This window comes from Mus caroli, unplaced genomic scaffold, assembly GCF_978045245.1.
Source record: "Mus caroli unplaced genomic scaffold, Mus_caroli_1 scaffold_2, whole genome shotgun sequence".
Lineage (NCBI taxonomy): Eukaryota > Metazoa > Chordata > Mammalia > Rodentia > Muridae > Mus > Mus caroli.
This window is the reverse complement of record NW_028227257.1, coordinates 22,179,443-22,207,329: the sequence shown is the minus strand read 5'-3', so window position 1 is coordinate 22,207,329 and position 27,887 is coordinate 22,179,443. Positions and strand designations below refer to the sequence as shown.

The window sequence follows — 27,887 nt, the reverse complement described above, 5'->3', positions numbered from 1 at the left end:
CGAGGGATCACTTCCGGTGCGGCGGCGCGGCGTTCCCGGAGGTAAGTATTGAGGCTCCGATAACCCGGCCGAGGCTGCCCGGGGGGCGGTATCGGGGCGGCGTTGCGGGTTACAGCGGCTTCCGGGGCTGCGGAGGACAGTTATCTGCAAAGGCAGTCTGCGTTCCGAGGAGACGGGGGGCCCTCGCGAGGGTTGTGCAGGGCCAGGGCCCAGCCTGCCCTGCGCCGGGACCAGCCTGGGCTTGGCTTGTCGGGTGTGCCCTGGATGGCTGTGTCACCTCGGGCATCTCTATCTTCCTCTCCCGGTCACTTTCCTTCCCCGCAAAAGGCTCCCGTGGGCCTGTGCGGAGGATTCGAAGGCCGGGAGCGTATCAGTGCTTAGGTGCAGTGTGTGCTTGAGAGAAAACTGCCAGAGAAAGGGACGGGGAATGCGATAGCCTCCCCCGTGTCTGCGGTTCCAATGACCTGACACCTGGAAATAGAAAGTGGAAAACTCCAGAAACAAACCGCGCATGGCTTTGAATTCGTGTGTTTTGAGTAGCTCAGTAGTGGAGACTCACCCAGCGTGCTTGAGTCCCATGTTCAGACCCCAGAACTGTACTTCCCGGCCCTAAGAAAGTAGCACGATGAAGTTTTACCTCTTCCTGCTTTGCACGTACGTCATCATCTTGCTTGGCGTATCCCTATGTATACGCTACCCCCTCATTAGTCACATTGAACATCTGCCTGTGTTCAGGTAACCCTCATATCAGCACAGGAGTAGTAATGATAGCCTTTGGGGGTGCTGGAAAAAGGTGCTATTTTAAACAGCTTTTTTTTTTTTTTTTTTTCCAAGACAGGTTTCTCTGTGCAGCCCTGGCCATCCTGGAGGAGCTCTGTGGGTTGGAGGCTAGCCTGGTCTACAGAATAAGTTCCAGGTCAGCCAAAGCTACACAGAGAAACCCTGTCTGAGTTGGAAGAGGGCTTACCCAGCGTGCAGAAGCCTTGGTTTTTATCCCTTGCATCCTAAGTCTGGGGGCGGGGCAGAGCACGCCTATACTTCTGTTCTGGGCTGCATAGCAAATTTGAGGGCTCCATGGGAGCTTTGCTGAAACATCAATAAGTGGTAGTTTTGTTTTTGAACCTCACATTGCCAAGGTTACAGCCATAGTGTGTAGTAAATGTTTACTTAGGTAGGGTAGAGATGGCATCGCATTTGTGATGACAAAGACTGCCTTAGGCTATGTGAAGGCTTCAGCCAGGCCTCCCCTGAAACAAGAGCACAAGGCCACTTCCTGGGAGTAAGAGATGGCCACACAGGTTAGGGATGGATTCGTTCTGAAACCAAAATCTCCATAGCCACTGCCAGTGTGGAGGTCTCTGCTGTAGTCCCAGCAGAAGAACACATGAAGGCAGTTTTGAAGTGCCAGCAAGTGGGGAATTGGAAGGCATGTGATGATGCAGAGCCAGCAGTGTGGACGTCATCAACTGTTGCCAGTGTGTTTCAAATTCTATGTGCCCCAAAGGACACCATTATTAACTATGATACTCGGATGGAACAGAGCATTAAAGTCACCCATGTGATCCCTTAAGGACCATATTCCCTGCAATCATTATTGATAGAATTAATAACTTCAGATTAATATGCCATTAAAATATTTCTTTATTTTTAGACAGGGTTTCAGTTTTGGCTGGCCTGGAATTCAGCATATAGACCAGACTGGTTTAGAACTCAAAGAGATCTGTCTGTTTCCCTAGTGCTGGGACAGAAACTGTATTCTGTCCCAAGCAACTGCAGCGTCTTCTTGAAAGGTTTTATTAACTGAAGTTTTTAGGGTCAAAGACTTGGCTCTGACAGTGCCAAGGAGCTAGATTTGGCTACTGATTGCTAATATTTTAATTAATGAGATAACTAGCAGTGAAGATCAGAAAAGAGATGTATTCAGTGTGCCCACATTGGAAAAAGGAACAAATAATAGCATCCTCTGGCTTCCAAGTCCCTCCCCAAGATTCTGTCATGGAGTTTAGGCTTGAATAGAGGTGGAGGTGCATAGCTAAGCAGTCCTGGCAGGATGAGGTCCTGCCTGTCATTGATCCACACTGGTCCTCCTTCCAGTCTGCCCAGCAAGGTGGTCTGATACTTTGTAAAAACTGTATGACATCTTTCTACACTTCCATAGAAAGTGACTTGCATAAGGGCTTCATCCTTTCTCTTTCCCCAGGAGTCTTTGATTCTAGTACTAGGGAAGCAGAGGCAGAGGGAACTCTGGGAGTCCAAGGCCTTAGAGGTCTACATGTCTTGTTTCATAGTGAGACTCTGTCACAAACAGAATATCTCCTTTTCTAGTGTTGGTGGGTGGGTACAGGAACTTTTTTTGGTTTTGTTTTGGTTTTTTTTTGTTTTGTTTTGTTTTGTTTTTTTTGGTTTTTCAAGACAGGGTTCCTCTGGCTGTCCTGGAACTCACTCTGTAGACCAGGCTGGGCTCGAACTCAGAAATCTTCCTGCCTCTGCCTCCCAAGTGCTGGGATTAAAGTTGTGCGCTACCATGCCCGGCTCAGGAACTTTTTTTTTTAAGTCCTTAGCTGTTACAGATTCCCCAAACCACTATTCCCCTCTGCCCCTGACACCCAGCCACCCCCAACATAACTGTGGCTTGAATGCCTCCCCCCCCCCCAACCCTGTCATGTATTGTCAGAAGGTCCAAGGCAGCCTATTGATGCGTCACAAAATCCATACTGTTCATCAGGCAGGCACTATGGCTTCCACTCAGCACAACCGGATGAGTTTGATCCCAGGGACCTAGACTGTATCCTTTATCACATGTATGTGTGGAGAGAGGAAATCGATATATTAGGGTTCAGTACTGGGCATAGTATCTGGCATCCACTGGGTAAGGCAGAACAACTCTGGCATCTCATAGGGTTTTTTTGTTTGTTTTGTTTTAAGATTTATGTATGTGAGTACACTGTAGCTGTCTTCAGACATTGGATCATGGTACAGATGATTGTGAGCCACCACGTGGGTACTGGGAATGAACTCAGAACCTCTAATAGAGCAGTCAGCGCTCTTTACTGCTAAGCTATCTTGCCAGCCCCTGCATCTCACAATTTAAATGACAGTAAATGGACCAGTAGTCATATTTTGCAAGATGTCTACACAGCAATTTCAGTCCACCAACTTCCAACTCTATGTGTGTGTATAATTTATTTTAATTTTATTTTCATTGGTATCTTGCCTATATGCCTGTCTGGGTGAAGGTGTCAGAAGCCTGGGAACTGGAGTTACAGACAGGTTGAGCTGCCATGTGGTTGCTGGGACTTGAACCAGGTCCTCTGGAAGAGCTGTCTTAACCACTGAGCTATCCATCTCTCCAGCGCTCTGCCTCTTTTTAGTTGAGGTCTCAGAACAGCTTTTGAAACTCTCATCAGGAGGCAGGGATCCCAATCCAGAGTCTGTACAGCACTGGGGAGCAATTGGGAGATCCCAAAACATCTGCCAATTTGATGTCTACGTTTTTAGAATTAGTACTTGATAAGTCTTGCAATCTCTAAATACACCTATAGTTATTTATTTTGAAATGTTGGTGGTTTAACATTTTAGGCCTGGGAATGTAGTGCAGATGAAAGGGCTTGCCTAGCATGTGTGATGGTTTATCTGGGTTCAGTCCTCAGCACTGTGTGAATTGTGATTGACAGTTCACATGGTGATCCCAGCGCTGAGGAAGTAGAGTGGGTGGCTCAGGATCACCTTTTGATACCTACTGAGTTCAAGGCCGGCCTAGAATGTGTGAGACTGGTTCAAAATATATTTTAAAACAATTTTAGCTTTATGGCTATTTTGAGATACTAGTGAATTTCTGGAAAGAACATTTGCCATAATTACTGAGCCCGTGTCAGTACAGCACCGTTAACTGGAATTTCTATGTCCGGATCTCCAGTTTCCTTCTAACACTATCCAGGCTAGCACAGTCCAGCAGCGTCTCTGGGGGCTCCTCCCACTTTCGGGGATGGTTTCTCAGTCTCATCTGTTTCAGATGAGGGTTTTGAGGATTGCTTTTCAGCTATTTTGCTGATGGATCTTTTTTTTTTTTTTGTGAGCAGACTCATCCAAAGGCTTCAAGAAGGAAGGCCGTCAGAGGAGCCTGTTGTGGGTCAAAGTGACAGTGTTGATGTTCCCCAGGGTCGCCTAGCTTCAGGGAGCAGTCAAGTGTCTCTCCTGCTTTTACACTGTATTTCTAGGAAGAAGTCATGATGTACAGCATATGTTTGAGGTTGTGGAGGTATAACCGTGCACACACACAGGCACAGTGACAACATAAATAGATATGATTCATGTGAAAGATGTGTCTGTTCCCTGCCATCGGCTTATCTGTCTCTCTTATCGGTATTTATTTTATACCCTGAATTTCTCATTCTTGTGTCCCAACTTAAGCTGCTAAATCCCCACTCTTGACAACTCCCTGGCAATGTTTGGTTTTGCTTTTTCTGTTTTTAAAGCACTTGCATGCTTTCTGCCCCAGGCGCATCCTGTTTATTTCCATTTAATTCTGTGTAGAACACTTCTGTAAGGAGCCCTGGTTTCTTTTATGGAAAAAATGACCCAGAAACCAAGATCTGGACACAAGGTGTGGTCATTGCTCCTGGGACACTCTAGTTTCTGTGTTCTCTCATTGGCCAGAGTATGATATCTGTGTGTACACAGCTATAATTATTTCTGTATGTGTCTATAGTAAGCTAAGTACACTATGCTGATGTCTCTAACCCTCGAGTATTATCGTGTGAATGATGGGTTGTAGCTTCCTTTTCTTATCTGGAGCCTCCTCCCCACTGCAGTAGATCCATTTCTCCCTCTATTCACTTAGAGTCAGTTCTGGCGTGTGTTTGCGTGTGAGTGTGTGTGTGTGCTAGAGAGTGAGTTCAGGGGCTTGCATATACCTGAATTACCTCTGCAATCCTTTGCTTTCTTGCCTTGGCAGAAATGTCACGTTCTTAGCCCTTCTCTGACCACCCCACATAACATAACATGCCATTCCTCCTCCTTTGGGTTTTCAGATTTTTAGCTCTGCCACTGTACTGTGTGTGTCTATAAGCACTCCCTGGAATGGAAGCTTCATGACAGACCACAATAGCACCAGTCCACAGCTATCCTGTGCAAGTGCCTGCCTTGGTCTTTAGCCAGTAACATTGGTCTAGATGGGGCAGTAGTCACGCTGGTGATACAGTTGTTTCTTTTTGTCAGTAACACATTGCCAGACCTCTCCCTGGCCTGACCACAGTGTTTATATGCCCGGTGTGCCATCCTTTCAGTGAAGTCCCACGGTGCCTGTGATGCACCAGCTCCCTGCCTACTGCACGCTTCCTGCCTCCCGTGTTAGGAATGGTGCTGCCAAGACTGCTTTTGTACCTGGAGGCTCTTTCTTTTTAATTATTTCCTTAATCTAAATTCTAGGAAGTAAGTTATTCAGACAAAGGATATTATCCATTTTATGACTTTTTATACACTGGCCTAATGACCACTTAAGGAAAAAAGAGGCCTAAGTATATTATGGCTTTGGGAACATTTTTGATGGGCTCAAAGTGACATCAGCTCTCTAAGAAGTCAAGAGATAAGCTACAGTGTAGCTAGATGCCCATTGTCACTCCCACTGTGTCCTGACTCCTGAAGTTTCTGTCACAGTACCCAGTCTTCATAATAACTTCATTAGACTGAGTATCAACGCCCTCAGTAGACTTCACAGGTTTGAGCATGAAGCCTGGTCAGGGGCAGTAAGTTATGAGGTGCCACTGGAGGAGTGACACTTTCTTCAGCCTTGGCACAGGGCTGCTGCCCTGGAGAGCCTTGTCAGCTCCCCCACTGGAGTTGGGCTGGGCTGCCTTGGACTTCACTTCAGAGCCAGCTAAGGAGCTACTCCAAGCAGTCTGCCTGCCTCCAAGCCTTGCACCTTGTGCATGACCATAGATGGTATCCTTGAGCCTCATGCCCCACCTGATTCATTATTGGAACCAGCGACACTGGGCTCTCTCCAGAAGCCAGCTCCTTCTCGGGAAGAGGAAGTTCTGCCAGCTCTGAGGATGGGGGGCGGGACAGTGAGTGAGGGGTGGCTCCTGCTTTGAAAGGCTTCCTAGAGTCAGCTGAACTGATGTGAGACCTGGCTATCCTGCTGGCCAAGCACATGACCTTCCAGAGGGACCAGGTCAACAGGAAAACGAAAACATTTGTGTGAGACCCACTCTGTTTGCATGGTTGGCCATCTTGTAACCCTTGTGTATTTTTCACGTTGTGAAAGTCATTTAAAGTAGAGGAGTAGCAGGGCTGAGATGGAAGAAGGTCATGGACAGTTTCTGGTGGACAGGGCTCATCCATAGAACCGAGTAATGCATGCTTAGTTAGTTACATTTAAAGTATAAGACGCAGGGAAGCCAGGCATGATGGTACAGGCCTGTAATCTCAGTGTTCTGGAGTTGAAGACAGCAAGATCAGGAGTTCAAGGCCAGCATAGGCTACATGAGAACCCGTGTCAAAAAGTAAAATGAAATAAATAGTAAATAGAAAAAAAAAGTGAAATTTTGTTTTGTGTTAAAGTAAAGAATAAATTGTGTCATTAGCCACTTTGTATCAGTGGCTACTTCGGGAACTTCTTCACACTCCTAGACAAGAACTCTGCATCCTACCTGGACATTGGTTTCTACAGCTGCTCTGCCAGCTTATGCCCCCCCATCAGCAGCTGTGGGGGTCTGGAGGAGAGTGGCCTCCATGTGCTCATGTTTGAAAGCCTGGTCCCCAGTTGGTGAACTGTTTGAGAAGGATTTTGAAATGTGGCTCCTTTGGAGGAGGTGAGGCACTGTGAGGGGGACTTTGAGGTTTCGGAAGCTCACACTAGGCCCAGACTCTCTGCCTGCTGACTGTGGGTCAGGATCTAAATAAAGCTCATAGCTACTGCCTCGATGCTATGCCTGTCTGCATGCTGCCATGATGATCAAGGACCAGCCGTCTGAACCTGTAAGCAGGCCCTCAACTAAATAGTTTGTTTTAAGAGTTGCCTTGGTCATGGTGTGTCTTCACAGAATACAGCAGTAACTAAGACAGCAATGCACACAGCTTCCAGTTTCTCCACAGTTGTTTTACTGATGCTTGGTGCCCACCTGTGCTTCTTGGTATACTTTTTTTTTTTTTTTTCATTTTAAACCCCACTGTGTGTGTGTGTGTGTGTGTGAAACTTGTGACAGTTGGTTCTGGGCTTCCATCAAGTCTATCCAAGATCAAAATCAGGCCGTCGGGCTTGGCATCGGGTGACTTTACCCACGGAGACTTGTCACCAAAACCCTCCTGGTTTTGCCCACACTGGAAGTTTGTGTAGCACAGGCTGTCTGTGAGCTCATCTTCCAGCTGACTACTGGGATTGCAGACTTGAACTGACTGCCCCCCCCCCCCCCCACTTATTTAGTTTGTTTTTATGCTGATTTTTAGGGGTCAGAGGCACACTTGCTGTTGGTAGTCTGTCTAAACATCCCCACAGTTACCTGGCAAGAGCCAGGTAGGCCTGGCCCACTATAAAAGGGGCTGCTTGGCCCCTCCTCCTCTCTCTCACACTCTTGCTTCCCGATTGCCTCCTCCCCACCCCCACACCCTTCCTCCCTCTCTCCAGGTGGTCATGGAGCCTCTACTTCTCTCCTCTCTGCCTTTCTCTGCCTCTACTATTCTGTTAACTCCCCTCCCCATGCCCTAAATAAACTGTTCTATACCATACCGTCCTGTGGCTGGTCTCTTAGGGGGCGAGGATGCCTCCTCATAGGCCCGCCAGGGCATCCCCTTCCCCCACACCCAGATAGAACATATTCTTAAAGCTCTTTCTCCTTTTATGATCACAACACTCGCTACAGCATGTACCTGATGGTCAGAAGACAGCTTTTGGGAGTCTGTTCTTTCCTTCCATCATGCGGTGCCAGGGATCAAATTCAGGTTGTGAGGCTTGAAGGTGGCAGGTGCCTTAGCCAGCTGAACCCTCTCTCCACCCATGCTCTGTTTTATTGTTGCCGTGTGGAAGTTCTTTGTCTATTGGAATGCCAATGCCAGACCTTTACCGTCAGTCTGACTCACGAATGTCTCCATCCATTCTCTGGGCTGCCTTTCACTCTCTGAGGAAAGTCCTCTGTGAACAAAAGGTCTTGATCTTTTTGTGGAGTTTAATTGACTCCTTTCTTTTGTAACTTGTGCCTTTGATGTCACATCCCAGAAACCACTGCCAAACCCAGTACCATAGAGATTTCCCCCAAGAGTCTCCTAATGATTTTATAGTTTGGACTCTGAAATTTAGATCTTGGGCCCGTTTGAATTAATCTTTGTATGAAGTACAAGTTGGTTTGTGTTTGTGTGTGGACACTGTTTCTTGGTAGCACTTGTTTAAAGTCCTCTCCTGCCTGTGAATGTTTATTTGGAGTTCTCTGTCTGTCTGTCCGTCTGTTCTCATGTCAGTAGCTCTGCTTTGATTACCTTAGTTTTCTAGTAAATTTTGACAACATGAAATAAGTTCTCCAACTTTTTTTCAAATTAAGTTAAATTAGTTTTAGTAATTTGACAGCGTGCTACTTCATCATATAATCAACATAAACCTTATTGATGAGATTGTTTACATTCGTTCATAATAAATCTTAAGATTTGTCTGTATTTAACTTAACTGTCAATCAGCTCAGACCAGCCACACTTGGGGCCACATGTGGATCATGAGCACTGCATTGTGTGGCTCAGAGTTCCCTGGGGATTGTGTGGGATGGCACACTGTGACATCTGTGACAACCAATACCACAATGCATTTGTCCCTTTATTTTTGGGGTGGCAAAAGGAAGCCATTTGTAGATGCCATGATAAAGAGGCAAAGGGGGGGGCTGGTGAGATGGCTCAGTGGGTAAGAGCACCCGACTGCTCTTCCCAAGGTCCAGAGTTCAAATCCCAGCAACCACATGGTGGCTCACAACCATCTATAACGAGATCTGGCGCCCTCTTCTGGAGTGTCTGAGGACAGCTACAGTGTACTTACATATAATAAATAAATAAATCTTAAAAAAAAAAAAAAAAGAGGCAAAGGGGGAGGATGACACAAAGGTCTGATGGGGAGGGTGACCCTTGTGCTCAGGCTTGGAGTTAGAATAGGGTTTTGAATAGCAGGCATGGGTGGATGGCTGCTCTGGGCAGATCGCAGCTTCATGGAGGGCTCAGGGTTCTTGGAGAGCCACAGGCAGTTCTTCCAGCGTCACCAGGGTCTTAAGAGTGGAAGAGGATGGGGCTGGAGAGATACCTTAGTAGTTAAGAGCACACACAGGCTATTCTTCCAGAGGACCAGGGTTCAACTCACAGTTGTCTATAACTCCACTTACAGGGGATCTGACAGACATATATGCAGACAAAACACCAATGCACATAAAATAAAAATAAATCTTTTTTTTTTAAGTGGAATAGGAGCCAGGTGGTGGTGGCAAAAGCCTTTAATCCCAGCACTCAGCAGGCAGATCTAGGCTAGCCTGGTCTACTGAGGAAGTTCTGGGATAGCCAGGGCTACACAGAGAAACCCTGTATTTAAAAAAGAGACTAGGAGAGGGCTGGTGAGAGGAGAGGTGAGCTGAGGCTGGCTGGTCTCCCTGTTACCTATCTCTCAGCTTTTGAGTATGGGCTGGGCTTTCCCTTATCACTGTGTCTCTCCATTCAGTCCTGTAGTTTAGAGCCCGGTAAGGCACATCTGCATGCCATCTTGTGGGAGTCACAGTCAGGAAGGGAGCCAGATCTGAGTTCCAGGGTAGCCAGGGCAACTTAAAGAGACTGTCTTGGAAAACAAAACAAAAAACCAAAAGGTAAATAAATAAATAAAATAACAGCAACAATAAGTAATTTAGAACTTAGCGCTTTTCCCTGCTTTACTTTTTACTTGGTCAAGTTAAACGGGGCTGGGTCTTCCAAGGTTTGTTTATGTTCCATCCCATCTCCGCATCTTCCAGTTTCCCTTTCTGGCCATGTGGGTCCCTTTCCCACCCTGGAGTCTGCTTTTCTTTCTATCTAGAATATTCTTCCCTCAGATTATAAGTGTGAGTCACTCTACTTCTGCCCTGTTCTCATCTCTGTTTACTTTTATAAGACCCGTGGCGTCCACAGAGGTCTCCCCTCCCACCCCAGATGAGATCAACCGTCTCCCGAACAGTTTCTCTCCCCCTGCAGCCTGGCTCTGTGGTCTGCTGTCTGCCTGCATTCAGAGCAGAGCTTTGAGAGCAGGCATTAGTCTGTCACTTTTTCTTCAGTCTTTGGTATCCCCAAGTGTTACATCACGAGGTGAATGAATAGACAAAGTTAGCTAGATAGTTGGTGTTTCTGAGCTGGTAGGGTGCTTGCTCAGCATTTGTGAGGCCCTGGGTTCCAGCCCCAGCACTTAGGGCAGAAACAGATCAGAGAAGCTCATGGCCATCCTGGCATAATAGCAAGCTCCAGGCCAGCCCGAGATGAGTGAGACACTATCTCACAAGCAAAACAGAGCAAAATACAGAGATGTGCAGGTCTTTATAAAAACGTTGGGAGCCGGGCGTGGTGGCGCACGCCTTTAATCCCAGCACTCGGGAGGCAGAGGCAGGCGGATTTCTGAGTTCGAGGCCAGCCTGGTCTACAAAGTGAGTTCCAGGACAGCCAGGGCTACACAGAGAAACCCTGTCTCGAAAAAAAAAAAAAAAAAAAAAAAACGTTGGGAGATTTTTGCATTTGCTTATTTATTTTTACTAGCTTTATATTCAGAAAACATCAAACATTTACAAAGTTGAATGGATGGTTTATTGTGCACATATTCTCCAATTAGATCCAAGGATGTTTCTGCCTCTCTCAAGTTGCTTCCTGGTCTTGCGTATGTGTGCCTGTAGCATATGCATGTACACAAGTGGAGTCTCTCAAAGATCACATGGAGAAACCTGACATTCACTCTCTCCCTTAGAAGCTGGTGCTGGAGAGTGGTGAATCTCGAGGCGCCTGGCAGTGGTGCCTTGGGCCATGGCCTCCGACCTGGGCTTCTCACCTCCCGAGGTGCCTGAGCCCACCTTCTTGGAGAACCTCCTGCGGTATGGACTCTTCCTGGGAGCCATCTTCCAGCTCATCTGTGTCCTGGCCATCATCGTACCCATTCCCAAGTCCCACGAGGCGGTAAGTCCTTCCCTGGGACCTCAGCTTTCTAGATGGCAGGCTGGATTCCTGTGGCAGGAGAATCGCCACAGACAAGATGGGCAGGGGCTGTGTGGCCCCTGTCAAGTTAACTTGCTTCCTGGAAGACCACCTGATGGATGAGGTCACAGACACACCAGAAGAGGGCACCGGATCCCATTACAGATGGCTGTGAGCCAACCATGTGGTTTCTGGGAATCGAACTCAGGACCTCTGGAAGAGCAGTCAGTGCTCTTAACCATTGAGCAATCTCTCCAGCCCGAGGCAAATTTTTATTATATAACCTAGGGCTGGCCTCAAACTCAATTTCCATGAGTCCTGAATGCTAGGTTTTTATTAAGCTCTTTATTTTATTTTACTTTATTTATTTATTTATTTTTATTATTATTATTTTGTTGTTTTTTCGAGACAGGGTTTCTCTGTGTAGCCCTGGCTGTCCTGGAACTCACTTTGTAGACCAGGTTGGCCTTGAACTCAGAAATCTGCCTGCCTCTGCAGATTAATTCTCTGGGATTAAAGGTGTGTGCCACCACGCCCAGTTTATTTTACTTTCTTTTGAGACAGACTCTAGGTGGCTTTAGACTTGAGGTAGCCTCCTGGGATTACGAGTCTGAGCCATCATGTGAAGCTTCTGGTAAGACTTTCATTAGCTACTCTTGTGCGTCAGACTGCTAAGAGATGTGGTCTCTGCCTTCAAGGAATGTCTAGTCTTTGGGAGGGATGTGCATATACAACAGTACTTAATGATTCATGCTTGTAGTCACAACTTAGACCAAGGCAGGAGGGTCGTGAGTTCAAGGCCAGTCTGGGCTGGATAGTGAGATCCTATCTCCCAAAATTGGGGATTTGGAAGGTCATTTCTCTGTGTGGCTGCTGTTCCCACAGGAAGTTCCATACGGGCACCTAAGGTCATGCAGTCATTGATGCGCCCATCATGACTGGTGCTATGGACTTCCTGCTTCACAGCTGAGGTTAGGATCATGCTGTCTGGCTCCTGTGCACTGAGCTTAGGTGGTCTCACTGGTCCTGAAGTCTTTGTCCTAAATGACTGTAGCATCCACTGCTGCTCACCACTGAGGTTCAGTGTTCCCCTCTGCAGTGCTAGCTTCAGTCACTCAGTGAGGACCTTTGTGTTACTAGCTGAAGTTCAGTGAGCTGCCTGATGTGAGTGCTGGGAACTGAACCCAGGTCCTCTTGGAAGAGCACTGAGTACTCTTAACCAGTGAGCCCTCTATTTGATAAACATCAAATTATAAAAATTTGAGTAAAAATTTAAATATTTTTCATTTTCACATTATATGTGTGAATATTTTGCTTGCGCATGTTCAGATGCCGTCTGTGATTGTTGGGAGCCATCATGTGGTTGCTGGGAATTGAACCCAGGTCCTCTGCAGTAGCAACAAGTACTCTGAACTGCTAGGCCATCTCTTTAGTCCCGTTTTAATTTCTAAATTACACTTATTTATTTGTTTGTTTGTTCATGGGAGAGAGAGAGTGTGTGTGTGTGTGTGTGTAAGCCTGTGTGGAGGTCAGACAACTTTGGGGAGTTGGTTCTCTCCTTCCACCATGGGGGTTCCAGGGATAGAACTCAGTTTGTCAGTCTTGGCAGCAGTCACCTTTACCGTGTGAACCGTTCCACTGACCTGGGTTTTATTCTTTGTTTTGATACTGAGATAGGGTCTCCGTTGAAGCCCGAACTGTCCTTGAACTCACTCTTCTCCCACTTCAGCCCCCCAGTGCTGCAGTAGCAAGTGTGTGCCAACACACTCAGCCACAAAACGTTTTTTTTAAAAAGAAGTTGCACCAGGTGTAATAGCTCACACCTACAATTACAGCACGCAGGAAGCTAAAGCCGGAGGATTGCTGTAAGTTTGAGGGCAGCCTAGACTCCAGTAAATTGCAGGCCAATTTGGACTACGGTGAGACTCTATCTCAGTGGAAAGAATTAGAATTCATACTGGGTATTTAAATTCAAACTGAAGTCTCAGGTGTTTTTATTTTGAGTTTATAATTGAATCTTAAAACATTTTTCACATTTGTTTTAGTTAGTTGGTGTGTGAGTGAGTGTGTTTGCCACTGTGGATGGAGGTCAGAGGACGGCCGTCAGGGGTTGGACCACGAGGGTCTCTGGGATTGAACTCGGGTTGTTAGGATGGGCTGCAAGTGCCTTGGCCACTGAGATATCTTGCCAGTTCTAAAGTTATACCTTTGGCTTATATTGGCAGTCTTATTTTATAGAAAGATTAACAAAATGACTAATTTGTTCTGTCCTGCTATGTTGGAGGTCACCAAAGCCACCTCACAACTGTGGTTACCACAGTGAAAGGCGATAGAGAAGGCACAGGATAAAGCTGTAGAGAAACTGACCCAAGTCCAAAAGTGCCCTGACTGGAGCCACACAGATGTCCAACAGCAAGGGCACTGTCTAGCTAGGGACGCCCTAGAGACTCTATGTCCAGGCTGTGTGTGCGTTTCAGTTGTTCGAGACGATATCGTATAACAGAGGTTGGCTTAAATTCCTGCTCTTCCTGATTCTGTATCCCTAATGATGGAATGTTAGACATGTGCACCACACCTAGTTTATGGGGTGTTTGGAACTAAACCCAGGGCCTCAAGCATGCTAGGCAAGCCCTCTACCAAATGAGTAACATCTGCACCCTATAAGTATGGCCCTAAGCTAACAGTTTTCTTTTTCTGTGACAGTATCGGGCATTAGATCTAGGGCATCACTTACTGAGAGGCAAGTGTTCTACACTCGAGCTATAGCCCTTGCCTACAAGGCTTTTTATTAGGGATTGGTTATATAAGCACTTTTTACCTACAATACACTCCAGTTTCAGACTTGCAGAGAGCAGGTGTCCAGCATAAGCCACGTTGCTTAATAGGTTAGGCACAGTGCACTCTCAGAACCATGGGATGAGGGGCGCTGTTAGAGATCCCAGTGCCCAGTGCTGGCATGCCAGCAGGGACCATCCACGCGGGCAGGTTACACACCTACAGTGTTTGATTAGCTCTGCCAGAGACTCAGGCGGGAAGGTGAGGGTTTGTTTTGACCTGGGGTTGCATTCCTGCAGGAGATTGTCGTGAGAATGGTGCTCTCAGTCTCTTCTCCGTGGCTCCCACCACTCTGGAAAACACTAGGTGCTTTTGCTACAACTTGTTGTTGTTGTTGTTGTTTTTTTTTTTTTTTTTTTTTTTTTTGGTTTTTCGAGACAGGGTTTCTCTGTGTAGCCCTGGCTGTCCTGGAACTTACTTTGTAGACCAGGCTGGCCTTGAACTCAGAAATCCACCTGCCTCTGCCTCCCGTGTGCTGGGATTAAAGGCGTGCGCCACCACGCCCGGCTACAACTTGTTTTTAATTTCTAGAGATTTTTCTTTCTAACTTGTTTTTGAAATCTTATAAAATGTTTATATATAACGCTTTCAACCTGTATAATAAGGTACATTCATAGAAGCTTCCTTTAATCTCATTATGCCCCCACCACTCCCTGCTTCCTCCCATAGGGAACCATTTTTATTACTAAGATTCATCTTTATCGTTTTGATTCATTGTTGTTTTTTAACCCAAATAAATGCTTGAGTGTTGTATATATATGAGTATACGTGTGTTTGTAGTCCTGTGGTCTCTGTTGAGTGCTGGGATTAAAGGCATATGTCACGCCGGCCGGCTGTTTCTTAATGCACAGCACATCGTGGAGGCTGCCCATCTCAAGGCTTGTCGTGTCTGAAGCTCCTGCTTACACAGTGGGTCCTGGTGCAGTGGGGAACTAAGTGACAGGAGCAGGTGTGGCGTGGGGCCAGGGGGAGAGGAGCACCAGGTTTCAAGTTTTTAAAAAGTGCCTTTAAGGGGCTGGAGAGATGGCTCAGGGAGCACCGGCTGCTCTTCCAGAGGACCTGGATTCAATTCCTAACACCCACATGGCAGCTCACACCCGTCTGTAATCCCAGTTCCAGAGTTTCTACTATAGTCACACAGACGGACAGACATATGGACAAAACACCAATGAACATAATACAAAATAAATTACATATTGAAAAAGGTGCCTTCAAGGCATCTGGGTGGTCTGTCAAGTCAACAGGTGGGTCTTCGTGTCTGTAGAAAGAGGAGACTGTGGGCAAACAGTTGACGACGTTAGGGCACGTGTCAGATGACATTGAAGTGGGAGAGCATGAAGTCTCCCAGGGAGACACAGAAGTGAGAGATGGCCCTGTGGCACACACCCGTGATTCCAGCAAATTCAGGGCCGATTTGGGCTGCATAGACACTGTCTGCAGTAGGGATATGGGAATGGCTCAGTAGTAAAGTGCTTGCTGTGCAACCTGAGGACCTCAATTTGGGTCCTTAGCATCCACATGGCTAAGTGCACGTGACCCAGCCCTGGGTGGGTGAGACAGGCAGAATACTAGGGCTTGTCTGCCACTGACCCAGCTGAACAATAGCAAGCTCCTGGCTTAGTGTCTCTTCTAGTCTCTGCACATGCACGTGGATGCACATACATACCACATACCACATACATATGTGCACATTCTCACGCACACATAAACAGGACAAAGGGCGGAGCTTGGGGGGCTCCAGCATGGGCAAGCCGTGGCCTGTGCTGGTTCCGTCCACCATGCGTTTGGGCTATTTTGTGGATGTCACCATAGGACTTCTTCCGCCTGTAGTCACAGCACACTTTTAAGAGCACGGTGCCTGACCCCAGTCCTCGCCAGGACATGCTGTGGGTATCATAAGTGACAAACTTATTGTCATTAGCTGCCCCTGCTGAAGCTGCACTGGATCTCCAGGAAGGGGACGATAACTTGTTTTATTTGGAGAGCTAGGTAGAGCTAGGAGAGGAAGCCGGGTTCCGCGTATTGTTCTTAACCCTTTGAAGTGAGCAGAGGCTTTGGAGCTATCCCACAGGCTCTCAGGGAAGACATAGAGCAGGCTAAGGTCCTTTGAGCAAGGAGTTGACAAAGGGCTCATAAATCAGCTCCCCAAAGTGAACTGAACGTTCCTCTCTGGCTGCCACTGTGACAAACACCCCCACCCCAATGAAATTTTTTAAAAATTTTAATACATGTCTCCTAAAAACAGGCAAAAAAATTTTTTTTGGAGTACAGTCCTCTTAAATCACCCAACAAGTAAGGAGCCTTAACTCATCTCATCTTTTAAATATAAACAGCTTGCAGCAAATGGTTGTTGCTTTCCTGTAGTTCCCAGGGCATGGAGCACAGGGAGCTGCCTTCCTAACCGATGGTTACTGTGTTAACTTGTCTTTGTTCTGTTTTGCTGAGACAAGCTTTCACACTGTGGCCCATGCTGGCCTCAAACTGAGAATAGTAGCCCTCCTGCCTCAGTTTCCCAGGTGCTGCAGTCGCCACAGGCGTGTGCCGCCATACAGAGCTGTTCTAGCTGTCTTTGTAAATGCATGTGTGTCTGGGTAGAGGTCAGAGAGTGACTCACAGGGATGGTTCTCTCTACTGTGTGGACTCTGGGGATCAAACCCCGGGCAACCAGCGGCCCAGTGGCAGGTCATTTCACCGACTGAGCCATCTCACTGGTGCCAGTGTTAACTGGTCTGGAACTCACACTCAGAGATCTGCCCACCTCTCTCTCCTAAGTTCTAGGATGAAAAGAGTGCGCCATTATATTCCACCCTTTTCGTTTTAAGAAGAGCTTGCTAGGGGACTGGAGAGATGGTTCAGTTAGGGTGGCTGCTGTTCCTGCAAAACACCTAGGCTTGACTTCCAGCACCCACACTGGGCAGCTCACAGCACTTACAACTTAGGCTCCAGAGGATCCAACACCCTCCTCTGGCCTCTGTAGGCACCGTATAAATATACATACACATAAATACAGATAAAGTAAATCTTAAACAACAAAAAACTGGGGCTGGAGACGTGGCTCAGCTGTTAAGAGCACTGGCTGCTCTTGCAGAGGACCTGGGTTTGGTTCCTAGCACCTACATGGTGGCTCACAGCCAACTCCAGTTCCAGCAGATCCAGCAACCTCTTCCAGCCTGATCTCCCATCTCTGTGGTTACCAGGCATGCACATGGTATTCATTTAAACAAGGAGACAAATCATTGTACACATAAAGTAAAATATATACATCTTTTATTATTTATTTATTTATTTTTGTTTTTCAAGACAGGGTTTCTCTGTGTAGACCTGGCTGTCCTGGAACTCAGAAATCCGCCTGCCTCTGCCTCTCAAGTGCTGGGATTAAAGGCGTGTGCCATCACTGCGTGGCTTATCTTTTAAATATTAAAAACAAACAACCAAACAAAACCTTTTCAGTAGGTGTTAAGGATGGTGGCAGTGGTGATGATGATGATGATAAAATAAAGTACTGTGAACCCATTTACTGCCTTAGACTAGCATATGGTCCCTGGGACTAGGGATTCTGCTACCAACTTTCTTCTGTATGCTGCCATGAGACAGCCTCCACTCCCTCCTACAACTCATAACTACTCACATGGAAAGGAGAGGAGCTGTGTGCAAGAACTAGAGAGCGCTACGGTGAATGTCTGGGCTAGGCGGATGTGGATGTGTGTGTGTCAAGCAGCCAGCCTTTGGGGTGGAGGAAGGGGGCTTTAACTGAGGGACAAAGGAGGTCTAAGGGAGGAAGGGAGCCTGGGAAAGTAGGGGCAGCTTGTAGAGGCTCCTCACAGCCTGAGGGCAGCAGGGAGGTGCTTGGATGCTACAGAGGTGGGGAGGGGCAGAGTGGGGTGAAGGGCTGCTCTGTGCTGGTTGCTTAAGGCAAAACTGTCCTCTTGCGGCATATAGACACAAGGTTTATTAGGGGCTTTTTGGGTCAGAAGATAATATTTTTGGCTCCAGATGATGGGAAAGCCTTTAAAAAGCAAAAGAATGTCTTTGCTGTTTTCCAATAAGCTGATTTCTTACAATGGTTTATGCCTTCAGCGCTTCAATACTTAAGAGATTATCTGAAAGCTCTTTGGAGGCTAATCAGGAGAGAGAGAAAAAAAAAAAAACACATATAAATGCTTCCCACACCACCCCCTTCCTTTTCAGAGGAGAGACAAGAATCCATTGGCCAATGCAAGCCAGGCCTCTGGAATCCTAAGCCAGATGGAAAGGTTTTCCCATTGGCACCCTATTAAGCTAAGACCTAAGAAAACATTTATTTGCTCCTGACTAAGGCCAAGACCACACAACCCGAGTATTTTACTGAAGGCTGAATTTAAAAAAATATGAGTTAACAGGTCCTTAGACTCAGACAAGACAGCAAACGCAGGCCAAGTTTGATTATATGGAGCATGGTAAAAAAGGATCCGAGGGTCACTGGTGACCAGTGTGTAAAGGCCCCACGCCTTTGCCAGTTCCAGAACCTATGGTGCAAGAAGAGAAGACTCCATAAAGTTGTCCCTGACCTTCACAATGTCACATGTGTACACACACACAATAAATAAAGGTAATAAGATTTAGGCTACACATAGTGGCGCATGCCTTTAGTCAGCACTCTGAGCGCAGAGGCAGGCGATCTCTGAGTTCAAGGCCAGCCTGGTCTATGTGGCCAGCTACAGGTATGTGGTGAGACCCTATCTCAAAAGGAAAATAAAATAAAAAGGATTCTGAGATAGCTTCTAGGCTTTAGAGGGAAGAGATTGATTGTCGATGTTTGCCCATGAGCCAGGGACTGGGAGTATCCTTGCTCTGTGGTTCTGTACCTGGCTGGGCCATCTGGGGAGTTTTTGTAGCCCTTAACTGTCTAAGACCGAGACACTGAGTCTCTTCTTCAGAGTCTTAGATCACTGTTTGCAACATGCCCAAATGAAACTAATAGGTATCACTTGTCTAGCCCTTCAATTCCCTGAAGAGGAGGACAGGTTAAGTTTGAAATGATAGCTTGATATCACAAGTTGTGAAGGGAGCTGAGTGGTGGTAGTGTATGACTTTAATCCCAGCACCCAGGAGGAAAAGTAGGCAGATCTCTAAGTTCAAGGCCAGCCTGGTCTACAGAGCTAGTTCTGGATAGTCAGGGCTACATGGAGAAACCCTCTTTGGAAAAAAATAACAACAACAAAACCCAGCCAAACAAGTTGGGAAAGGAAAAGCTAGGAGAAGTTAGAATAAAGACCTTGGAGTAATGGAGAGTGTGCATACATGCATGTGTGTGTGAGTGCGTTGGGAAGTCACTGTTTTGAACTGGCACTACTCTCCTGTAGCCCCGACTGGCCCTAGCCCACCTGGCCCTGAACTTGCTGTGTATCCAAGGATGACTTTGTACTGTGATCCTTCTGCCTTTGCCTCCTTCAGCAGCTAGGATTCTCAGTGTGTCCCACCACACCCAGCTTCTATTAGCACGCTTACTTGAAACTTAGGAGTTGCTGGGCTCTGCAAAGAAATTAAGATTCCAGCAAGGCCTGACCTTGCCCTTGCTTACCTACTGTACTTGAAGTTTTTGTGCACTGTAGATTGACTGATATGTGGTGACTGCTGGGGTGGGAACCTGGAACTCCTAAGGTGCCCTCTGCCTCCCCTTTGCCCCTCTGTCCCTCTGTCTTCCAAGGCTCTCACCAGGGCCTGCTTCCTCTGCTCCATGACCCTGTGGTGAGGTGACAGCTCCCAGGATTCATCTCTTTCAGCTACAGCATCCCAAGGAGGCTGTCTTCCTGCTTGGTCTGGTTGAAAGGCCTCTGGAAGGAACTGTATGGCTGGCCTGCTGGGGACAGCAGTGGGCAGGGGATTGGCGCTGCAGAGTGATGGCTGGGATTGAGGAGTGGAGATCTCTTCCTCCAAAAGCTGGAGTCCTGAGGAGCTTCTGTAAACCCCCAGAAACGAGAGGCAATCAGGTTCTGCTCGCCATCTCTGCCAGGCCCAAGCCTCCCTCCCTCTTCAGAGGGGTTCTAGCAGAGCTGACTTAGGCTTCTGGGGCCTGTGATGACATCTGTAAGCTCACTGGGTGTTGCTCTGGGGAGGTCTGTGTGGGTTTTTCTAGGTGAGATGCAGCACCTTAAAGGGCAGTGAGCCAGACATGCTGGGGCAGAGGCACTTAGATGCTGGGGCACATCTTTCCTGTACCTCAAGGCAGAACACTTACATCCTGTGAGTGTGCGGCTAGCCTGGTGTACATAGCAACTTCCAGGATTGCACAATGGGACTCCGTCTTAAAGAATAGTGAAGGTGTGTGGGAGGCTGCTCCCTCTGCCCTCTCTGACCAGAGCTTGCCCCTCCCCCACCAGACGTCTTTTGGATCAGCTTCTGCACAGAATGTAAAATCAGTTGGTCTTGAGTCAGTAGGTCCTGGCTCTGTTCAGTGACTTGTGGAGCAGACAGTAAGAGCGCATCTGGCAGCTCACCATGAGTTTAAATGTTGGCTGAGCTAATCTTGACTATTCCTGTGCCATCTCAGCAACTAGCTAGCTGCCAATACCTAGCAGGTGAACGACTCTGCATTCTTACATACATCTCTGTCCAGGTCTGTTGTGTTGATGAGAACTCAGCGGCCTGTAGCTTCCCCGCACAGACTGGTATTGGCTCATTAGCTTGGGGAACTGGGGATCTCAGGCCTAGTGGACTTGGAAGCTTAGAGTCTTTGGAACTATCTGTCTCTCCAGCTCTTGCTTTTCCCAAGGTACTGGCTTCCTTCTCATGCCCTGTGCTGAGCAGGGAACATAGTTACTGTCAGCATCCCTGTCGCCAGGGTTTATAGCTCAGAGCCATTCCCTTGCTAGGTCACTTTACAAATCTCACAGAGGCTCTACTTGACCACGTGCTCCCCTAGGGAGCTCACCTTTGTATAGTGAATTTGGTGGCATTTAATGTGCTACCCACAGAGAACCTGAAGCCTGTAGTGTTTGGAGATCTAAAAGCCCTTCCCTGAGCTCTGGATCGATGGTCTAGAGTGCCAGAGCCCCTTGAAAAGTTCTGTGCCATCAGGGCCACCATAACTATATAGTTAACTTGAACAACATATCCCCGGTCCTGGCATCCAGGGACTGGCTCACAGAACCACCTCTGGTTCTACTGGCATGGGGTTGCAGCTTGGGAGGAGCTGGCTTGGAGGCAGGTGTGCTTTACTTAATGACATGTCCCTGAGATAATGTGTAGTGAGCAGAGCGAAGGCGTCATGCATGCTCCCACAACCACCAGGATCGAGTGCGGGCCAGCTCATAGGGAGGCTAGATGCACGGCAGCCACAGACTAACCAGTGGGAGAGACCTAGAGAGTGTTGTCAAAGTGTGTCTAGAATGAGCTTCTGAGGCTGTTTTGTGGTGTGCGTGCAAATGAGCTTCTGAGGCTGTTTTGTGGTGTGCGTGCGTCCGTGCGTGTGCACACACTCATGTGGATCTGCAGGTGGAAGCCCAGGTAAATGTCAGTTGTCTTTCTCAACTGGTCATCATGTTTTGATTTTCTTAACTAGTTTTCATCTTGTTTTTTTTTTTTAACTAGTTTTCATCTTGTTTTTTTTTTATGTATAAGAATGTTTTGTCTGTGTGTATGTCTGCACACCATATGTGTACAGTGTTCATACAGGCTAGAAGAAAACATCATATCTCCTAGAATGAGTTACAGACAATGAGTGCTGGGAACCCAGCCCAGGTCCTCTGCCGAGATCAGCTCTTGGCCAACGGAGGCTTCTCCCAGCTCCATTCATGTTGTGTTTTCGAGATGAGTCCTCTCACTGAGCATGGAGCCCAGCAGTTCAGCTACCCGAGACATCTTGGCTTTGCCTCCCTAAGCCAGGATAGCGGGTGTGTGCTGCCACGCCCCACTCCTTACACAGGTACTGGGGATCTGAACTCAGGTCCCTATGCTACTACAGAAAGCACTTTACTAGCTGAGCTATCTCCCCAGGCGCCCCGCCCAGGTGGTTTTTTCTAACACAGTTCCACTTACCTGCCAAGTGTCTTGGATGCTGTGTCTCTGTTGGCGTAGTTAAGCCCTGTGGACAGCCTCCACCCCCATTTCATCTGGTGGGTTGTCCACTGCCCTGCTCCGTCTCTATCTACAAGGCCATTTTAGCCCCTGACCTGCCGGGGTTCTTGGGCAGGAATGACCCAGTGGGAAAGGACAGAGCTCCAGCCTGAGGCAGAGTGGTCCAGTCCTGTGCAGTCCTAATCTCGGCAGAGCCATAAGAGGAAGCTCCCTGTGGGGCGGGGCTAATGCACCGGTTCCTAGGCGGTTCCTAGGCGGGGCCTGAGCACAGTGCTGCTTTTGCTTCCCTGGACTGTTTCAAGGGAAGAATGAATGACAGTGTTGAATCGGGCGCACAGCCATGTAGAGCCGCACAATGGAGACAGTCCGACACTGGCAGACTCTGTTCCCCGGGCCTGGTTAATAGCAGCAATTGTCTGACCTGGTGATCTGCTCTCTTGCCACCTCATTATAGATAGGGTTGTGTCCACAAGAGACACCTCCATGGACCCAGGAAACGCCTGGCATCGGAGGCTTCTTCTTTTTCTCAATTGCTTCAGACTTGAGGTGTCTGGGTGCTGTCCCCTGTGTTTACAGCCTGAGGCCCATCCTGGCACTTTGTCTAGATGAGTGGCACAGGGCCTGACTTGCTAACCTCCAGCAGTGTTGGGGCTACTATGGCAGGGGTGTGACTGCTGTGTCTGCTGTGCTGGTGTGACTACTGCTGGTGTGACTGCTGTGGCCTGTGTGGCCATGGTGTGACTGGTAGCAACACTGGAGGCTGTAGGTATTGGATGTGAAAATTGCTGGGCCCTGAGCTCATAGGAACCAAGAGGCCCTGCCGCTCCTTCACCGCATTCGCTCACTCGTTCACGGAGCCACTGCCCTGCAGATGGCTAGCTGGGTGAGACAGACATGAGAACTTGTCACCTTAAAGGTGACATGCAATGAAGGAAGACATCCAGCGTCAGCCCCTGGCCTCCACAAACATGTGTACGCACATACCTACATACATACGCATGCACATGCATACACCATACACACAGCACACATGTCTGTGGTAGAGTGTTGGTGGTATTTTAAAGTAGCTGGGCACTTCCGTAAAGGAACACAGCAGAGAAGGAAGGCTGGGCAGTCTTTAGAAGTAGGATCTGTTGCTATTTTGTTGCTTTCTGTGTTTGGATAGTTTCCCTGCATGCAGGTTAAGTATTCCCTTCAGAGGCCAGAAAAGGATATCAGATCCCCTGAAATTGGAGTTACATACAAGTGATTGTGAGCTACCACACTGATGCTGGGAACTGGACCTGAGTTCACTGTAAGAGCAGCGAGTGCTCTTAACCACTGAGCCCAACCCCAGGAGTATGTTCTTAAGAGTAGCCAAGCCACAGGGTGGGGAGCTGGGCAGGAACAGAGGGTGCTCCTGGGAAGCCCTGCTGCCTGACCATGGTCCTGTTAGGCTGTGTCAGCTGCCTTCCCAGGTATGGGGCATGAGGCAGTAGATGGTAGGAGGCCCTGGGGAGACTTAGGGTGGGGAACCGTGGAGAGACCTGCACCTGGGAAGCATCCTTTGTCAGGTACAGGAGTGAGCAGAGGCGGAGGTAGGGCAGGGACAGGCTGAATGGGAAGGAGTGAGGCTCAGATGCTAGAGAGAGGCTGAGTCAAGACAGAGAGAAGGTTGGGTCAGCAAGCTCTGAGACCTGTTGCAGAACAGTGGAAGGTGAACCATTGGGACCCAGGTCACCCTTCCTGCTGGAGGAAGGCTGGGCCTCTAGGAAAGATGCCATGTGACCTGGGATGGTTGAATTGGAAGGAATTAATTGGGATATGCCCATACTAGTTATCTGGTGTGTAGTTGAATAGGGGTGGAGTCTCAGAGCCAAAAGGGACTAGGCAGAAAGAAGCTTTGTAGCATGAAGCAGCACAGGACAGCCACTAGGCCACTGTACCAGCCCCTATTGCCATAGGCTTGAGCACAGAGTAGCAGCTCCATCCTGGAGACCTGGACAGGCCTCAGTAAGCTCTCTGGTGTATGTCTTAGTTCTGCCCAGGGCACCTAGAGGCAGCCGGCTTCCACGATGTGTGCAGGTGCTATAATGCGCAGCTCTCTGCTCCAAGGCCCCCAGTGACATAGACATCATATCCTGCTGGGTTTGCCTTAAGCATGAGCCTGCCCAATGGACTCTACAGGGGTGTGCAGTTGACAGCCACTCTTCTGAGGCTTGGCTTTGTTGTTTTGTTTTGTTTTCTTGGCCAAGTTACATAACAGTGTTGGGGAACTTTGGGCACTATTGCCGTCTACAGGAGGAGGCTCAGCAGCTGGGGGATGTGAGCTCCAGTCCTGAAACCTTCTCCTAACACCCACAGGGCCATTCCCTGAGCTGCAGTTCCTCCCCTTGCAGGAAGGAGGCTGGGTCCTGGGGTCTCAGGTAATGCCAGGAAATAAAATGAGCTAGAACCTGGGCTCAGTGAGTTCAACACAGATGTCTTAGTTAGGGTTCTACTGTTGTGAACAGACTAAGGCAACCTTATAAGGACAACATTCTTTTTTTTTTTTTCGAGACAGGGTTTCTCTGTGTAGCCCTGGCTGTCCTGGAACTCACTTTGTAGACCAGGCTGGCCTCAAACTCAGAAATCTGCCTGCCTCTGCCTCCCAAATACTGGGATTAAAGGCATGCGCCACCACCGCCCATCATAAGGACAACATTTACTGGGACTGGCTTACAGGTTCACAAGGCAGGAGCATGGTGGTGTCCAGGCAGGAACAGTGCAGGATGAGGTGAGAGTTCTACATCTTCATCTGAAGGCTACTAGGAGAAGACTGGCTTCTAGGCAGCTAAAGCCCAAGCCCACAGTAACACACATATTCTAACTAGGCCACACCTACTAGTAGGGCCACTCCCTGGGCCAAGCATATTCAAACCACCACAACAGGGGAACCTCTTTGTCTTCCAGAGCTAGGAGGTAGCTTTAGTCTGCTTTTTAATTTTTCTACTTTAAATAAAGATCAAGAGGTTTGGAGGCTGGAGAGATAGCTCATCACTTGCTTTGCTTGCAGAGGACCTGGGTTCAGTTCCCAGCACCCACATGGTGGCTCATGGCTATCTGTAGCACCAGTTCCAGGGACTCCAATATCTTTTTCTGACCTCTAGATAGTGAGAACACATATGATAGACATACATACATACCGGCAACACACATACAAAACGAAATTAATAAATCTCATAACAATTTGAAAAAATATATCAAGGGGCAAAACAAGCAGCAACCTTTCACATGTTAAGTTCCAGCCAAGGCTACCCAGTAGAACCTTGTATCAGGAGTCGGAGGCAGGCAGACCTTCCCCAATACTGTGCTAGTACCTTGGGGTGTCGGCCCTGAATACAGGACAGTGCTGTTGAGTCATAGCACTACAAGGGGACACAGAGCTGCCATCACTGTATATGTAAAGAACCCAGGAGGATCCAGGAGTCCACATTTCATGGGAGGTCACCCAGCTGGCATGGATCTTGAATATTTTAAAACTTTATTTTTGTGTGTTTTTGTAGATAGTGTATGTATGTCTGAAAATTTGTGTATGTATCAGACTGTGTGTGTGTTATGTATGTGAGTCTGCATGGGAGAGTGTGTGTGTGTTTCTGTTTGTGTATATGTGTGCAAGTGTGTATGAGTGTGCAGGTGTCTATGTAGGTGTGTGAGTGTGTGTGGTGTTATGTTTGTGTGTGTCTCTGTGTGCAGCTGTGTATAAGTGTTTTCTGTTTGAGTGAAGATGTGTGTGTGATGTGTGAAGCGAGCACATAGGAGCCACAGAGCACGTGGGGAAGTGAGGACGATCATGGAGTTAGGTTTTCCTTCCGCCTTCATGGAGACTCTGGAAACTGAACTGCACGCCGAATGCTGTTTACTCCTGAGCCATCTCACCAGCCTGGCATGCATTGTTTTAATTTCACTTGTTTGCTTGTTTCATTTATTGCATTTATTTATATGTTTATTGTTGGATGGAGTCATGCGTGCTACGTGCACTTGGTGGTCAGAGGACAACACAGCTTTCGGAGTCAGTTCTCTCGAACTATGTGAGACCTTTGGGCTTGCTACACCTTTCCCTGCTGAGCCACCATGCCACACCCCACACCCTCACCCTGACATGGAATTTTAAGAATAAACACTGCAGACCAAGTGCAGCTTAAAGACAAAGCCCAGGCTGTGCCTGGCGTCCCCTGGACTAACCTGCTTTTGGCGTCCTTCGGGGCCACAACACTCTTCAGGTTATCACCAGATGAGAGGAAAACCACACAGGAGCTGCCATTCCAGGTCCTGCCCTGCTGTGAGCAGAGTGGCCTCGAGTGGCCTGGGGTGGCCTGCGCCTTCCGGGGGCTCAGCTTATTTATCTCCCGGTGAGGACAGACCCAGATCTGCAGCTTTGAACTTTCTTTTTTCAGCAGCAAAACCTTTGTTCCAACCAAATTTTATGAGGGCGCATCCCGGGGTATGAAACAGAGCAGATCTGTCCCAGTTGCTGAGAACCTGGGGTTCTTGCCCAAGGCTGCCTCTGACCTCCCCCAGGGGACCTCCACCAGCCGCTGTAGCACACAGTGATAACCCACCTGCCCACTGCCTTCTCCACTCCCCAGCTCAAAACCTGAGGATGAACAATCACCAGAAGTGCCAGCCACAGTAACGGGCCCACAGCCAAGCCTCACTAATACTGTCCTAGCTTGAGACATCCTGACAGCCACTGGGAGCCACCAGCCCTGCTGGTGCTTCCTGTGACCTCACACACACACACTGCTCCCAGGTGTCTGTCACCGTCCCCATCTTACACATAAAGCATGGGACTGAAGTCCCACAAGCCACTAGACTGAAAGGTAAAGGAGCCCAGATGGCACCCAGTGCCATGTACCTGGTCTGGGTACTAAGCCTTCCCTGTGTCTCTCTGGTGTGCGTTAGTTGACAGAATCCCGTTGGTCAAGCTGGATTCCTCTAAACAGTGCTCTGTTTTTTTAATCACCACACAGGAGGCAGAACAGTCTGAGCCCAGAAGTGCAGAGGGGCCGAAGAAGCCCAAGGCTGCCATTGCTTCCACCAACAAGAGGCCGAAGAAGGAGACGAAGAAGAAGCGATAGAATCCGAGGCCGAGGAGCCCAAAGCTGCAGCCTTGGGGACAGCCCTCCTGGGAACCAGCATCCTGTTTGCTCTCACAGACTGTCTCTGTCCTTGGCTCAGAGTCTGAGAGGATTGAAACTCCCTCTGACTACAGAGCTCTGAACAGTCCCTAGGCTCCAGCTGTGCAGACCACCACTTCCTCTTCTTTCTCTCTGTGGTGCACAGGAGATTCTCAAGAGCAAACACTGCCCCGAGGGTTCCGAGGGTTCCGTAGTCAGGTCAGGCTCACAGGGCATTAGTCCTGGAGTCCAGTGGGCTCGAGACCTGAGCCTCACTACAGCATGGAATTGTTGCCTAAGGCTGCAGGCATACCCTCTCCCTGTGCTTGGGCCACATTTGTCTTTTGTGAGCACAGAACTTCACACGAGTTCAGGTTGGGATGCATGGCCGGGCAGTGTGAGCCAGCCGGTCCTGAAGATGTTGGGGGTTGGGGGGTGAGGGGGGCAGACAGTAGAAGGCCTGGGCCCAGTGGCGCCTGCAGGGGAAGGTACAGCTGAATGAGGCCAGATTTCCTGGGCACAGCCTTTCTAAGCCTTTGAAGCAGGCTTGTCCCTTTCACACCGACCTCCTTTTAACCCAGTTAACATTCAAAGTGCCTTTGACTTCAACCAGTCCTCCCCACATCTCGCATTCCCTGACCAGTGAAGGAAAATGATGTGGAGAAGTCAAAGTAAATAAAGTGTCCTGCATGCTGA

General features: G+C 48.3%; 1 protein-coding gene across 2 annotated transcripts; it reads left to right on the top strand.

Annotated features, from left to right (window-relative positions):
• Manbal (mannosidase beta like) lies at positions 1-27,887 on the top strand. 2 transcript variants are annotated; one of them, XM_021155695.2, is made up of 3 exons: positions 1-41; positions 10,940-11,145; positions 27,045-27,887. In XM_021155695.2, exons 2-3 carry the CDS (start codon positions 10,996-10,998, stop codon positions 27,150-27,152), a joined length of 258 nt encoding a protein of 85 aa, XP_021011354.1. In that variant the 5' UTR covers positions 1-41; positions 10,940-10,995; the 3' UTR covers positions 27,153-27,887. The 2 variants fall into 2 exon arrangements, with proteins under 2 accessions (XP_021011354.1, XP_029330585.1); XM_029474725.2 differs by lacking the exon at positions 1-41 and adding an exon at positions 835-916.